The sequence below is a fragment of the Oryctolagus cuniculus genome, chromosome 2 (genome assembly GCF_051225735.1).
Source record: "Oryctolagus cuniculus isolate XC-2025 breed Fujian yellow rabbit chromosome 2, ASM5122573v1, whole genome shotgun sequence".
Taxonomy (NCBI): Eukaryota; Metazoa; Chordata; class Mammalia; order Lagomorpha; family Leporidae; genus Oryctolagus; species Oryctolagus cuniculus.
Window position 1 is genome coordinate 2,846,408 of NC_142868.1, and position 12,759 is coordinate 2,859,166.

At 66.1% G+C, this 12,759-nt stretch overlaps 1 protein-coding gene across 13 annotated transcripts in view; it reads left to right on the top strand.

The window, feature by feature from the left end:
• Positions 1-12,759, top strand: part of AFAP1 (actin filament associated protein 1) — a 173,848-nt gene that overhangs the window by 90,707 nt on the left and 70,382 nt on the right. For 12 of the 13 annotated variants that reach the window (XM_089325161.1, XM_089325224.1, XM_089325157.1 and 9 more), the window contains 2 exons: positions 7,352-7,563; positions 11,947-12,126. In XM_089325161.1, coding sequence (XP_089181287.1) covers positions 7,352-7,563; positions 11,947-12,126 — 392 coding nt within the window. Of the gene's footprint in view, positions 1-5,554; positions 6,334-7,351; positions 7,564-11,946; positions 12,127-12,759 lie in introns of those variants that run through there. The other variant, XM_089325193.1, reaches the window with a different exon arrangement.

The window sequence follows — 12,759 nt, forward strand, 5'->3', positions numbered from 1 at the left end:
TGCCCCGTGTGGCGCTGATGGAGAGGTCACTCCGTGCCCGTGTGGTGCTGATGGAGAGGTCACTCCGTGCCCGTGTGGCGCTGATGGTGAGGTCACTCCATGCCCCGTGTGGTGCTGATGGAGAGGTCACTCCGTGCCCGTGTGGCGCTGATGGAGAGGTCACTCCGTGCCCCTTGTGGTGCTGATGGAGAGGTCACTCCGTGCCCGTGTGGCGCTGATGGTGAGGTCACCCCGTGCCCCGTGTGGCGCTGATGGAGAGGTCACCCCGTGCCCCGTGTGGCGCTGATGGAGAGGTCACCCCGTGCCCCGTGTGGTGCTGATGGAGAGGTCACTCCGTGCCCGTGTGGCGCTGATGGTGAGGTCACCCCGTGCCCCGTGTGGCGCTGATGGAGAGGTCACCCCGTGCCCCGTGTGGCGCTGATGGTGAGGTCACCCCGTGCCCCGTGTGGTGCTGATGGAGAGGTCACCCCGTGCCCCGTGTGGCGCTGATGGTGAGGTCACTCCGTGCCCCGTGTGGCGCTGATGGAGAGGTCACTCCGACCCTGTGTGGCGCTGATGGAGAGGTCACTCCGTGCCCCGTGTGGTGCTGATGGTGAGGTCACTCCGTGCCCCGTGTGGTGCTGATGGAGAGGTCACTCCGTGCCCGTGTGGCGCTGATGGTGAGGTCACCCCGTGCCCCTTGTGGTGCTGATGGAGAGGTCACCCCGTGCCCCGTGTGGCGCTGATGGAGAGGTCACTCCGTGCCCCGTGTGGCGCTGATGGAGAGGTCACTCCGTGCCCGTGTGGCGCTGATGGTGAGGTCACCCCGTGCCCCGTGTGGCGCTGATGGAGAGGTCACCCCGTGCCCCGTGTGGCGCTGATGGAGAGGTCACCCCGTGCCCCGTGTGGCGCTGATGGAGAGGTCACTCCGTGCCCCGTGTGGCGCTGATGGAGAGGTCACCCCGTGCCCCGTGTGGCGCTGATGGAGAGGTCACCCCGTGCCCCGTGTGGTGCTGATGGAGAGGTCACCCCGTGCCCGTGTGGCGCTGATGGTGAGGTCACTCCGTGCCCCGTGTGGCGCTGATAGAGAGGTCACTCCGTGCCCCGTGTGGTGCTGATGGTGAGGTCACTCCATGCCCCGGTGGTGCTGATGGAGAGGTCACCCCGTGCCCCCTGTGGCGCTGATGGAGAGGTCACTCCGTGCCCCGTGTGGCGCTGATGGAGAGGTCACTCCGTGCCCCGTGTGGCGCTGATGGTGAGGTCACTCTGTGCCCCGTGTTGCGCTGATGGAGAGGTCACTCCGTGCCCCGTGTGGCGCTGATGGTGAGGTCACCCTGTGCCCCGTGTGGCGCTGATGGAGAGGTCACCCCGTGCCCCGTGTGGCGCTGATGGAGAGGTCACTCCGTGCCCCGTGTGGCGCTGATGGTGAGGTCACTCTGTGCCCCGTGTGGCGCTGATGGAGAGGTCACTCCGTGCCCCGTGTGGTGCTGATGGAGAGGTCACTCCGTGCCCCGTGTGGTGCTGATGGAGAGGTCACTCCGTGCCCGTGTGGCGCTGATGGAGAGGTCACCCCGTGCCCCGTGTGGCGCTGATGGAGAGGTCACTCCGTGCCCGTGTGGCGCTGATGGAGAGGTCACTCCGTGCCCCGTGTGGTGCTGATGGAGAGGTCACTCCGTGCCCCGTGTGGTGCTGATGGAGAGGTCACTCCGTGCCCGTGTGGCGCTGATGGAGAGGTCACCCCGTGCCCCGTGTGGCGCTGATGGAGAGGTCACTCCGTGCCCGTGTGGCGCTGATGGAGAGGTCACTCCGTGCCCCGTGTGGTGCTGATGGAGAGGTCACTCCGTGCCCGTGTGGCGCTGATGGAGAGGTCACCCCGTGCCCCGTGTGGCGCTGATGGAGAGGTCACTCCGTGCCCGTGTGGCGCTGATGGAGAGGTCACTCCGTGCCCCGTGTGGTGCTGATGGAGAGGTCACTCCGTGCCCATGTGGCGCTGATGGTGAGGTCATTCCATGCCCCGTGTGGTGCTGATGGAGAGGTCACTCCGTGCCCGTGTGGCGCTGATGGAGAGGTCACTCCGTGCCCCTTGTGGTGCTGATGGAGAGGTCACTCCGTGCCCGTGTGGCGCTGATGGTGAGGTCACCCCGTGCCCCGTGTGGCGCTGATGGAGAGGTCACCCCGTGCCCCGTGTGGCGCTGATGGAGAGGTCACCCCGTGCCCCGTGTGGTGCTGATGGAGAGATCACTCCGTGCCCGTGTGGCGCTGATGGTGAGGTCACCCCGTGCCCCGTGTGGCGCTGATGGAGAGGTCACTCTGTGCCCCGTGTGGTGCTGATGGAGAGGTCACTCCGTGCCCGTGTGGCGCTGATGGAGAGGTCACCCCGTGCCCCGTGTGGCGCTGATGGAGAGGTCACTCCGTGCCCGTGTGGCGCTGATGGAGAGGTCACTCCGTGCCCCGTGTGGTGCTGATGGAGAGGTCACTCCGTGCCCATGTGGCGCTGATGGTGAGGTCATTCCATGCCCCGTGTGGTGCTGATGGAGAGGTCACTCCGTGCCCGTGTGGCGCTGATGGAGAGGTCACTCCGTGCCCCTTGTGGTGCTGATGGAGAGGTCACTCCGTGCCCGTGTGGCGCTGATGGTGAGGTCACCCCGTGCCCCGTGTGGCGCTGATGGAGAGGTCACCCCGTGCCCCGTGTGGCGCTGATGGAGAGGTCACCCCGTGCCCCGTGTGGTGCTGATGGAGAGATCACTCCGTGCCCGTGTGGCGCTGATGGTGAGGTCACCCCGTGCCCCGTGTGGCGCTGATGGAGAGGTCACTCTGTGCCCCGTGTGGTGCTGATGGAGAGGTCACCCCGTGCCCCGTGTGGCGCTGATGGAGAGGTCACCCCGTGCCCCGTGTGGCGCTGATGGAGAGGTCACCCCGTGCCCCGTGTGGTGCTGATGGAGAGGTCACCCCGTGCCCGTGTGGCGCTGATGGTGAGGTCACTCCGTGCCCCGTGTGGCGCTGATGGAGAGGTCACTCCGTGCCCCGTGTGGTGCTGATGGTGAGGTCACTCCATGCCCCGGTGGTGCTGATGGAGAGGTCACCCCGTGCCCCCTGTGGCGCTGATGGAGAGGTCACTCCGTGCCCCGTGTGGCGCTGATGGAGAGGTCACTCCGTGCCCCGTGTGGCGCTGATGGTGAGGTCACTCTGTGCCCCGTGTTGCGCTGATGGAGAGGTCACTCCGTGCCCCGTGTGGCGCTGATGGTGAGGTCACCCCGTACCCCGTGTGGAGCTGATGGAGAGGTCACCCCGTGCCCCGTGTGGCGCTGATGGAGAGGTCACTCCGTGCCCCGTGTGGCGCTGATGGTGAGGTCACTCTGTGCCCCGTGTGGCGCTGATGGAGAGGTCACTCCGTGCCCCGTGTGGTGCTGATGGAGAGGTCACTCCGTGCCCCGTGTGGTGCTGATGGAGAGGTCACTCCGTGCCCGTGTGGCGCTGATGGAGAGGTCACCCCGTGCCCCGTGTGGCGCTGATGGAGAGGTCACTCCGTGCCCGTGTGGCGCTGATGGAGAGGTCACTCCGTGCCCCGTGTGGTGCTGATGGAGAGGTCACCCCGTGCCCCGTGTGGTGCTGATGGTGAGGTCACTCCGTGCCCCGTGTGGCGCTGATGGAGAGGTCACTCCGTGCCCGTGTGGCGCTGATGGAGAGGTCACTCCGTGCCCCGTGTGGTGCTGATGGAGAGGTCACCCCGTGCCCGTGTTGTGTCCAGACACTTGCAGTGCACGAGGAGGGAGAAGACGTGGCCACCGCCCGGGAGGAGGCGTCCTCCGCTGAGGTTTTTGCCAGCCTTCCCTCTAGAAAGCGAGGTCGGAAGCGCAGGCAGAGGCCTGGTTCTGCTGCCGCCCTCCTGGTCAGGGCCAGCAGGGCACAGGCAATGGCCGCGGCCCCGTGGTTCTCCCGCTCTCTCTGAGGGCTGGTGCAGGAGTCCAGATACTGGGACTCGCTCGTCCCTCAGCCTGGTCTGCACTCTGGGGCCCTGGGAGGGGCGAGGCAGCGCCACCCCTCGGGCCCCCGCTCCTGGCTCTCCTCTGTCGGATGTGCGGGGTACGCAGCATTGCCCTTTCTCATCTTTTCCCGGGGGCGGTGCTTTATGGGTCAAACACAGTGGTTCTGAGCTACCCGTACCCCATCAGAATGGCGCTGCGAGGGCGGTCCCGCCTTGTCACAGCAGCGGTGCTGGCACACGGGGGCCACGCAGTCCCGTGCGGCTCTCTGGTCTGCCCCCTCCTCTCCGAAGAGCAGGTGTCCACCTGGGACGCCAGGCCATGCACGCCAGTGCCCGCGCCTCCCGCTCGCCTCTGAGCACCCAGACGGGGTGCTATGGGCCAGGACGCAAACAGCCACTCTCCGTCCTGTGCCACTGTGTGTCTGTCTGAGTTTTCACAAAGTCCTAACTGACCATAATCTGAAACTTACAGGCAGCCCCAGACCGCGGCTCTGCCTGCCGGGCCGGGAAGCAGCGCAGTGACCGGGGGACAGCGGGAGCTCCGGGTAGCTGCTGGCGCTCTTTTCTTTGTTTCCTGTGACGTAGGCCGAAGCCCTTGAAAACAGCGAGTTGGTGTTTCTGCTCAGTCACAGGGCGGCTGGACAGTGTCGCTGTAGACCCCGCCCCTCCCCGCGGAGGGCGAGGGCTCCCAGGGCCGTGGTGCGCTTTCCAGCTAAATCAGAAGACCCAGGTGCGCGCTGCAGGGCTGCCGCCTCGGAGCAGTCACGCAGTGAGCACGCGGGGTCCTGTCGCTGAGGGCCGAGAGGCCCCGCGCTGGCTGCAGATTGAAGCCGGCCTCGCGGCTGCACACGAGTGTAGGAGCACGTCTCCCGGGTGAACGGCCCCGCAGGCGGTTCCCGTTTACAGAGCACGTATTCGTTAATTATCTTTTTCATTCGCTCATTAAATATTTACTCAACTCACGTTCCTGAAAATGAGCTGAGTCTTAGGGATCCGTGATCCTCCGAGCCCCTAAACTCAAAGAGCAGTCGCGTCCACTGCCCACCCCGAGCCCCTGCCCGCCCTGTCCCGCCCCCGCCTGGCTTCTCTGTCGTATTCTGTCACTCCCCTCCGTAGCCCAGTGTTCTAGCCATGCTAAAGTCCTCACAAACCCCTTTATGGGAAAATGCAATGTATTTAACAAGGAGAATAAACAGTGAGCTTGCACCCGGCGTCCTGGAAACAGAATTGTGTGTACATCCCCCACAGGCACCCGCCCCTTCCCTGTCGCACCCCCACAAGGTGGCCCCGGGCTGCGGAAGGCCCGTGCCCCTGAAGCGTTCGGGACTGGCAGTGCCCTTGCTCCGGGTGTGCCGTCCTCAGACTCCTCATCCGCTCTGCAGCAGCTCATCGCAGGGGCTGGCTCACACTGCGCGCGGCACCGGGTGGCACCGGGCGGCCGCACCTGCCATCTCTGCACTGCCCGGCGCTGGCTCCGAGGCTCCCGGGGGCTAGCGAGTACTCGCAGCCTTCACCGGACACTGGACACACTCAGATCTGCATTTTTTTTTTTATTTTATTATTATTATTTTTTTTGACAGGCAGAGTGGACAGTGAGAGAGAGAGACAGAGAGAAAGGTCTTCCTTTGCCGTTGGTTCACCCTCCAATGGCCGCCGCGCTGCGGCCGGCGTACCGCGCTGATCCGATGGCAGGAGCCAGGAGCCAGGTGCTTTTCCTGGTCTCCCATGGGGTGCAGGGCCCAAGCACCTGGGCCATCCTCCACTGCACTTCCTGGCCACAACAGAGAGCTGGCCTGGAAGAGGGGCAACCAGGACAGAATCCGGCGCCCCGACCGGGACTAGAACCCGGTTGCCGGTGCCGCTAGGCGGAGGATTAGCCTAGTGAGCCACGGCACCGGCCTCAGATCTGCATTTGAGTGAGCGCTCCTGGCTGCCACGGGAGGCGGGCTTGGCAGGCGGCTGGTGCAGCGCCATGCACCAGGGGTGGGTGAGAAGCCCAGGAGCGTCCGGGTGCCCTCGCCATCCTCTCTCCACGCGAGCCGCTGCCTCTCCCCCCGTCATTCACTCTTAGGTGTTCATTCTTCAGAGTTATTTTGAAAAGGGAATGTGTTCCAGAAGGTTCCAGGAGTAGAGGGAGTTCAGAGACGACTCAGACCCTGCTCAAGGAGCTCATCGCCTGCCTGGGGGAGAGGAGTGGAGATGGCGGTCGCTCTCAGCTAGTCACGTCTCCAGCGTGCCAGCCGACCCTGAGGGCGTTGCCGGAATGATCTCGGCTCCCTTAGCAGATTGGCGTGCTGTTGCAGGCCAGCGATGTTGCAGTCAGCAGTGTTCCGGCTCTCTCCCGGGCTTGGGCCCTGACTGGGAGACAGGTCTGGGACAGTGGCAGTGCGGGGTGCTGGTTTCGTGTTAGGCAGTGTGGAAAGCCCAGAGGCCACAGCTCCCAGGTCATAGGCAGAAACACCACAGGCCAGGGGCGCAAGCAACAGAGCCCTGTTTCTCACGGGGTGGGCGCTGGAAGTCAGGAAGAGGCGGCAGCAGGGCTGGGTTCTGCCGTGAGCCGTCTCCCTGGCCTGTCCGCTCACGGTGTCCATGTGGAGGCAGGGGTCTCTCTCTTCCTACAAGGAGGAGTGGGCTGCTAGCCTTGTGCCCTCGCTGAGTCTTAACAACCCCACTTGCTGAGAGCCTTGTCCCCACGCACGCTCCCAGTGGGGACAGCCTCAGCACCTGAATTTTGAAGGGGCGCCGTCCTTTCGGGCCCTAGCACCCAGCCTTACCGACACAGGGTTTCGAGGAAGAAGCAGCAGGAAGGCGAACCCTGAAACCCGAGAGCGTTGTCCAGGCAGAGGCAGAGGGCCGTGGAGGAGCAGCACGTGCCAGGACCCTGCGAATGCCTGGGAAGCTTAGGTCATAGCCATGGGTGGTTTGTCACAGACTGGGGTGACTGCCCTGGGAGGGCTGGGTGCACCTTGCTTTGAAAGTTCCAAGCATGGCATGGGGGCCTCTGGTTGGATCTTGGGTGATTGGAAAGGGTGCGTGTGGCAGCCCCAGGGGGCGGCAGATGCTGCGGATTGGAACGGAGGCACGAAGAAGCTGGGGGGCGAGAGGCCGGCGTGGCAGCCGTGGCGCAGTGAGGTGGCACTCGCCCTGCACGCCCGGGGGAGGGACGCTGGGCCTGCACTCGGTCCTGTCCGCGACAGATGGCCCAGAAGTTCTGAGTGGAGTTCTCGGCCGCTTCCATCTGGAGTTGCTGTTCAGTTCCCGCGGTGTGAGTCGTGGAGTTACGTGCTTCTGAGGGGGCAAATCCCCCGTGTCGTCCAGTTCCCTGTCGTCAGAAATAAACGCGGGGCACGGAGAGGAGACCTCATCCCGCTCCCTTCTTGTTGACAGATTACGACTCGGACGCCATGAGTAGCTCGTATGAGTCCTACGACGAGGAGGAGGAGGACGGGAAGGGGAAGAAGGCCCGGCACCAGTGGCCCTCCGAGGAGGCCTCCATGGACCTGGTGAGGGACGCCAGGATCTGCGCGTTCCTGCTGCGGAAGAAGCGCTTCGGCCAGTGGACCAAGCTGCTGTGTGTCGTCAAGGACACCAAGCTCCTGGTGAGCGCCTCCGGCCTGCCTGTGCGTGAGGTTCCCTGGCAGCCCTGCCTGGCGGGGTCCCTACCAGTGAGCGTGCGCCCCTGCGGGGCCCAGCGTACACCTCTCCAGGGCTGCCGGGCCCTGGCCCTGCCCAGCCTGGGGCAGCGCTGTGGTCTCCGGCAGTGGGAATGCGGTGTCTGAGCTGCCGGGCCCTGGCCCTGCCCAGCCTGGGGCAGCGCTGTGGTCTCCGGCATTCGGCATGAGTCAGTGAGCTCCTCAGAGCCGGTCACAGACGGGGCGGGGGGGGGCGGGGGGAGCTCGCGGCAGAGAGGGCAGAGAGCCAGGCAGGAGGTGCTTTGGGGAAGCACAGAGCCAGTTTTCGCTGTCTCTCCTCCCCCCTCTCCCCCTCCCTCCCTCTCCCCCTCCCTCTCCCTCTCCCTCCTTCCCCCTCTATCTCTCCCCCTCTCTCCCTCCCTCATCCTCCTTCCCCCTCACCCTCTCCCTCTCTCTCCCTTCCCCCTCCCTCCCTCTCCCTCCCTACCTCCCCCTCTCCCCTCCCTCCCTCTCCGCCTCCCTCTCGCCCCTCCCCCTCTCTCCTCCCCCTCTCTTCCCTCCCTCCTCCTCCCCCTCCCTCCCTCTCCTTCCTTCCCCCCTCCCTCTTCCTCTCCCTCTCTCCCCTTCTCCCTCCCTCCCCCTGTCCCTCCCTCTCCCTCTCTCTCTCTCTCCCTCCCCCTCCCTCCCTCCCCCCTCCCTCCGAGCAGCAGAACAGGAAGGTGGGGTGAGTAAGGAGAGCAGGGGAGCAGGGGAGGGGCGCAGCGGAGCAGGGAGGGAAGACGCAGCCCTTGCTGCAGGCCTTGCTCGGGCAGGGGCTGTGTCGGAGGCGGGAGGCTGAGAAGGTGAGGTGTGGGCTCCTTCCGGGGAAGCGGAGCCTCCGCACCGCACTGGGGAGCTTCTCTCTCTTTCCCCCCAAAACCCTGGGAGGGGCCTGCTGGAGGCGGGACAATTCAGGCAGAATATTGAGGATTTGTTTTTGGAAATCAGTCTCTGGTGGAGCAGATCCAGCTTTTTCAAAAATCAGGATTCGTCTGTGAGCTGCGGGGCTCTCAGCTTGTTTGATTCTGAACCATATGTTGAATTAATACTTTTGTTCAATTTTTTAAAAAACTATGTATTTTTCCACATGGGTGGCCTGAGCTTCTCCCGGATTTCAGCCATGCCAGGAATGCTGCCCCGGGGAATTTTAAAGGGAAAAATGAAGGGGGAAGGTTGGCGTGGTCATTAGTTACCGTCTGACCTGACGGCTGTGCGACCGCTGTAGAAGCAGTTTAACGCGGCGTGCAGGGGCTCTAGCTGTGTGGGCGTGGGCGGGTGGGGTTCCAGGTCCTGCTCCCGCCTCCGCACTCCACCTGTCTTTCCCGCGCTCCCCGAGTCCGTCTCCCAGTTAGCCTCCCCCCGTTCCTCCTCTTCGAGAGCCAGGGCGAGCGCGTCATTAGAGCCGCTGGAGACACCGGACGCGCTAAAGCGCCGCGTCCCCCAGAACTCAGAATCCGCGTCCGCTGTTTCTGTAGGGCTCTCCTCACCGAGACGTGGCCTGCGTGCCGGGTGTGTGGCCTCGCGGCTGAGGTGCCACTGGGCGTGGTGCCCCCTTTCACATGGCACCTGGACCCGAGTCCGGCTCTGCTCCCAGTTCCAGCTTCCTGGGGGTGACAGGTGATGGCTCAGGTAGCCGGACTGCCGCCACCACGTGGGAGACCCGGCTTGCGTTCCATGCCCTCTCCCCCAGGGTCTGCCGCGAGGCAGAGCACCGAGGCCCAGATGCGGGGGCAGCTCTGCGGCCCTCCAGGGCCAGCACTCCCGTGGGGCCCCTGACCCCTTCATTTGAACTGCATTGCTGGGTAGCTTCTTGCCAGGACCCTCCCTGAGGGCCACCGGGATGGATACCCTGCACACCTGGCGGGCAGCTGCCCTGGAGAGCCAGGCTGCTGGGAGCGCCACCGTGTGTTTGGCCTGCCTCCTGCTGCCCTGCAGAGCCGCTCTCCAGTCCCCACCCCCTCCAGACGCCTGTGCGCTTCCGTCCTGAGCCCCCCACGTGCACCTCCGTCCTGAGCTCCCACGTGCTCCTCCATCCTGAGCCCCCCCTCCAGACGCCTGTGTGCCTCCGTCCTGAGCCCCCCACATGCGCCTCCGTCCTGAGCCCCCACGTGCTCCTCCGTCCTGAGCCCCCTACGTGCGCCTCCCTCCTGAGCTCCCACATGCGCCTCCGTCCTGAGCCCCCCACATGCGCCTCCGTCCTGAGCCCCCCACGAGCACCTCCCTCCTGAGCCCCCACGTGCTCCTCCCTCCTGAGCCCCCACGTGCTCCTCCCTCCTGAGCCCCCCACGTGCTCCTCCCTCCTGAGCCCCCCACGTGCGCCTCCCTCCTGAGCCCCCACGTGCTCCTCCCTCCTGAGCCCCCACGTGCTCCTCCCTCCTGAGCCCCCACGAGCGCCTCCCTCCTGAGCCCCCACGAGCGCCTCCCTCCTGAGCCCCCACGTGCTCCTCCCTCCTGAGCCCCCCACGTGCACCTCCCTCCTGAGCCCCCACGTGCTCCTCCCTCCTGAGCCCCCACGTGCTCCTCCCTCCTGAGCCCCCACGAGCGCCTCCCTCCTGAGCCCCCACGTGCTCCTCCCTCCTGAGCCCCCCACGTGCGCCTCCCTCCTGAGCCCCCACGTGCTCCTCCCTCCTGAGCCCCCACGTGCTCCTCCCTCCTGAGCCCCCCACGTGCTCCTCCCTCCTGAGCCCCCACGTGCTCCTCCGTCCTGAGCCCCCACGAGCACCTCCCTCCTGAGCCCCCCGAGCGCCTCCCTCCTGAGCCCCCACGTGCTCCTCCCTCCTGAGCCCCCACGTGCTCCTCCCTCCTGAGCCCCCCACGTGCTCCTCCCTCCTGAGCCCCCACGTGCTCCTCCCTCCTGAGCCCCCCACGTGCTCCTCCCTCCTGAGCCCCCACGTGCGCCTCCCTCCTGAGCCCCCACGTGCGCCTCCGTCCTGAGCCCCCACGTGCTCCTCCTCCTGAGCCCCCACGTGCTCCTCCCTCCTGAGCCCCCCACGAGCGCCTCCATCCTGAGCCCCCACGTGCTCCTCCGTCCTGAGCCCCCACGAGCACCTCCCTCCTGAGCCCCCCGAGCGCCTCCCTCCTGAGCCCCCACGTGCTCCTCCCTCCTGAGCCCCCACGTGCTCCTCCCTCCTGAGCCCCCCACGTGCGCCTCCCTCCTGAGCCCCCCACGTGCTCCTCCCTCCTGAGCCCCCACGTGCTCCTCCCTCCTGAGCCCCCCGAGCGCCTCCCTCCTGAGCCCCCCACGAGCGCCTCCCTCCTGAGCCCCCACGTGCTCCTCCCTCCTGAGCCCCCCACGTGCGCCTCCCTCCTGAGCCCCCCACGTGCTCCTCCCTCCTGAGCCCCCACGTGCTCCTCCCTCCTGAGCCCCCCGAGCGCCTCCCTCCTGAGCCCCCCACGTGCGCCTCCCTCCTGAGCCCCCCACGTGCTCCTCCCTCCTGAGCCCCCACGTGCTCCTCCCTCCTGAGCCCCCACGTGCTCCTCCCTCCTGAGCCCCCACGTGCTCCTCCCTCCTGAGCCCCCCACGTGCTCCTCCTCCTGAGCCCCCCACGAGCGCCTCCCTCCTGAGCCCCCCACGTGCTCCTCCCTCCTGAGCCCCCACGTGCTCCTCCATCCTGAGCCCCCACGTGCTCCTCCCTCCTGAGCCCCCCACGAGCGCCTCCATCCTGAGCCCCCACGTGCTCCTCCCTCCTGAGCCCCCACGTGCTCCTCCCTCCTGAGCCCCCCACGTGCTCCTCCTCCTGAGCCCCCCACGAGCGCCTCCCTCCTGAGCCCCCCACGTGCTCCTCCCTCCTGAGCCCCCACGTGCTCCTCCCTCCTGAGCCCCCACGTGCTCCTCCCTCCTGAGCCCCCCACGTGCGCCTCCCTCCTGAGCCCCCCACGTGCTCCTCCCTCCTGAGCCCCCCGAGCGCCTCCCTCCTGAGCCCCCACGTGCTCCTCCCTCCTGAGCCCCCCACGTGCTCCTCCTCCTGAGCCCCCCACGAGCGCCTCCCTCCTGAGCCCCCCACGTGCTCCTCCCTCCTGAGCCCCCACGTGCTCCTCCCTCCTGAGCCCCCCACGAGCGCCTCCATCCTGAGCCCCCACGTGCTCCTCCTCCTGAGCCCCCACGAGCGCCTCCCTCCTGAGCCCCCCACGAGCGCCTCCATCCTGAGCCCCCACGTGCTCCTCCTCCTGAGCCCCCACGAGCGCCTCCGTCCTGAGCCCCCACGTGCTCCTCCCTCCTGAGCCCCCCCCAGACGCCTGTGCTCCTCCCTCCTGAGCCCCCCGAGCGCCTCCCTCCTGAGCCCCACACGTGGCTTTGTCATGTCGCTGCAGTGCTACAAGAGCTCCAAGGACCAGCAGCCTCAGATGGAGCTGGCGCTGCAGGGCTGCAGCGTCACCTACACCCCGAAGGACAGCAAGAAGAAGAAGCACGAGCTGAAGATCACGCAGCAGGGCACGGACCCCCTGGTGCTCGCCGTGCAGAGCAGGGAGCAGGCCGAGCAGTGGCTGAAGGTGGGTGCCGCGCCAGCCTCGCGTCCTCCTCGCTCAGGGCTCCTCCTGCCTCCGCCCTGGCTCGCAGAGGTGACCCGCAGCCCTGTTGCCTGTGCCGTGTGGCTGTGCTGGTGGCTTTGAGGTGACCCGAAACCCTGACCTTGCTCCCTCTGCCCTTGTCTCTGGAAGGCAGGCTGCCCCAGCAGTGCGGGCTGCTCCAGGTTTCTGCAGCTTCGCTCGTTGATCCGGACGCGGGTCCTTTGTTATTTATTCTGCTTAGCATCGCTTAGCTTATTGGGTGTGTGGACTGCATCTTAAATTTTCTTCTACCTTTTCTTAAACATAGCTTCGGGCCGGCGCTGTGGTAGTGGGTAAAGCTGTCACCTTTGATTCCCGGACCCCAGGCCCGGAGCTCTGGGACTCCCCGGACCCCTGGCCCGTCCATCTCTCCTGTCCTTGCCTGCTGTGAAAAAGCGGTTTCCCTGTCATTCCTAAGACAGTTTCAGGGTCAGATTGTAGGACGTGATGGCTTCTTCGGGCTGCTCAGGACACAGAACTGTGGCCTTTTAAAAGTTTGTTGGTTGGAGACTCAGTGGACTAAGCCTCTGCCTGCAGCATCGGCATCCCATATGGGCGCTGGTTCTAGCCCCGCCC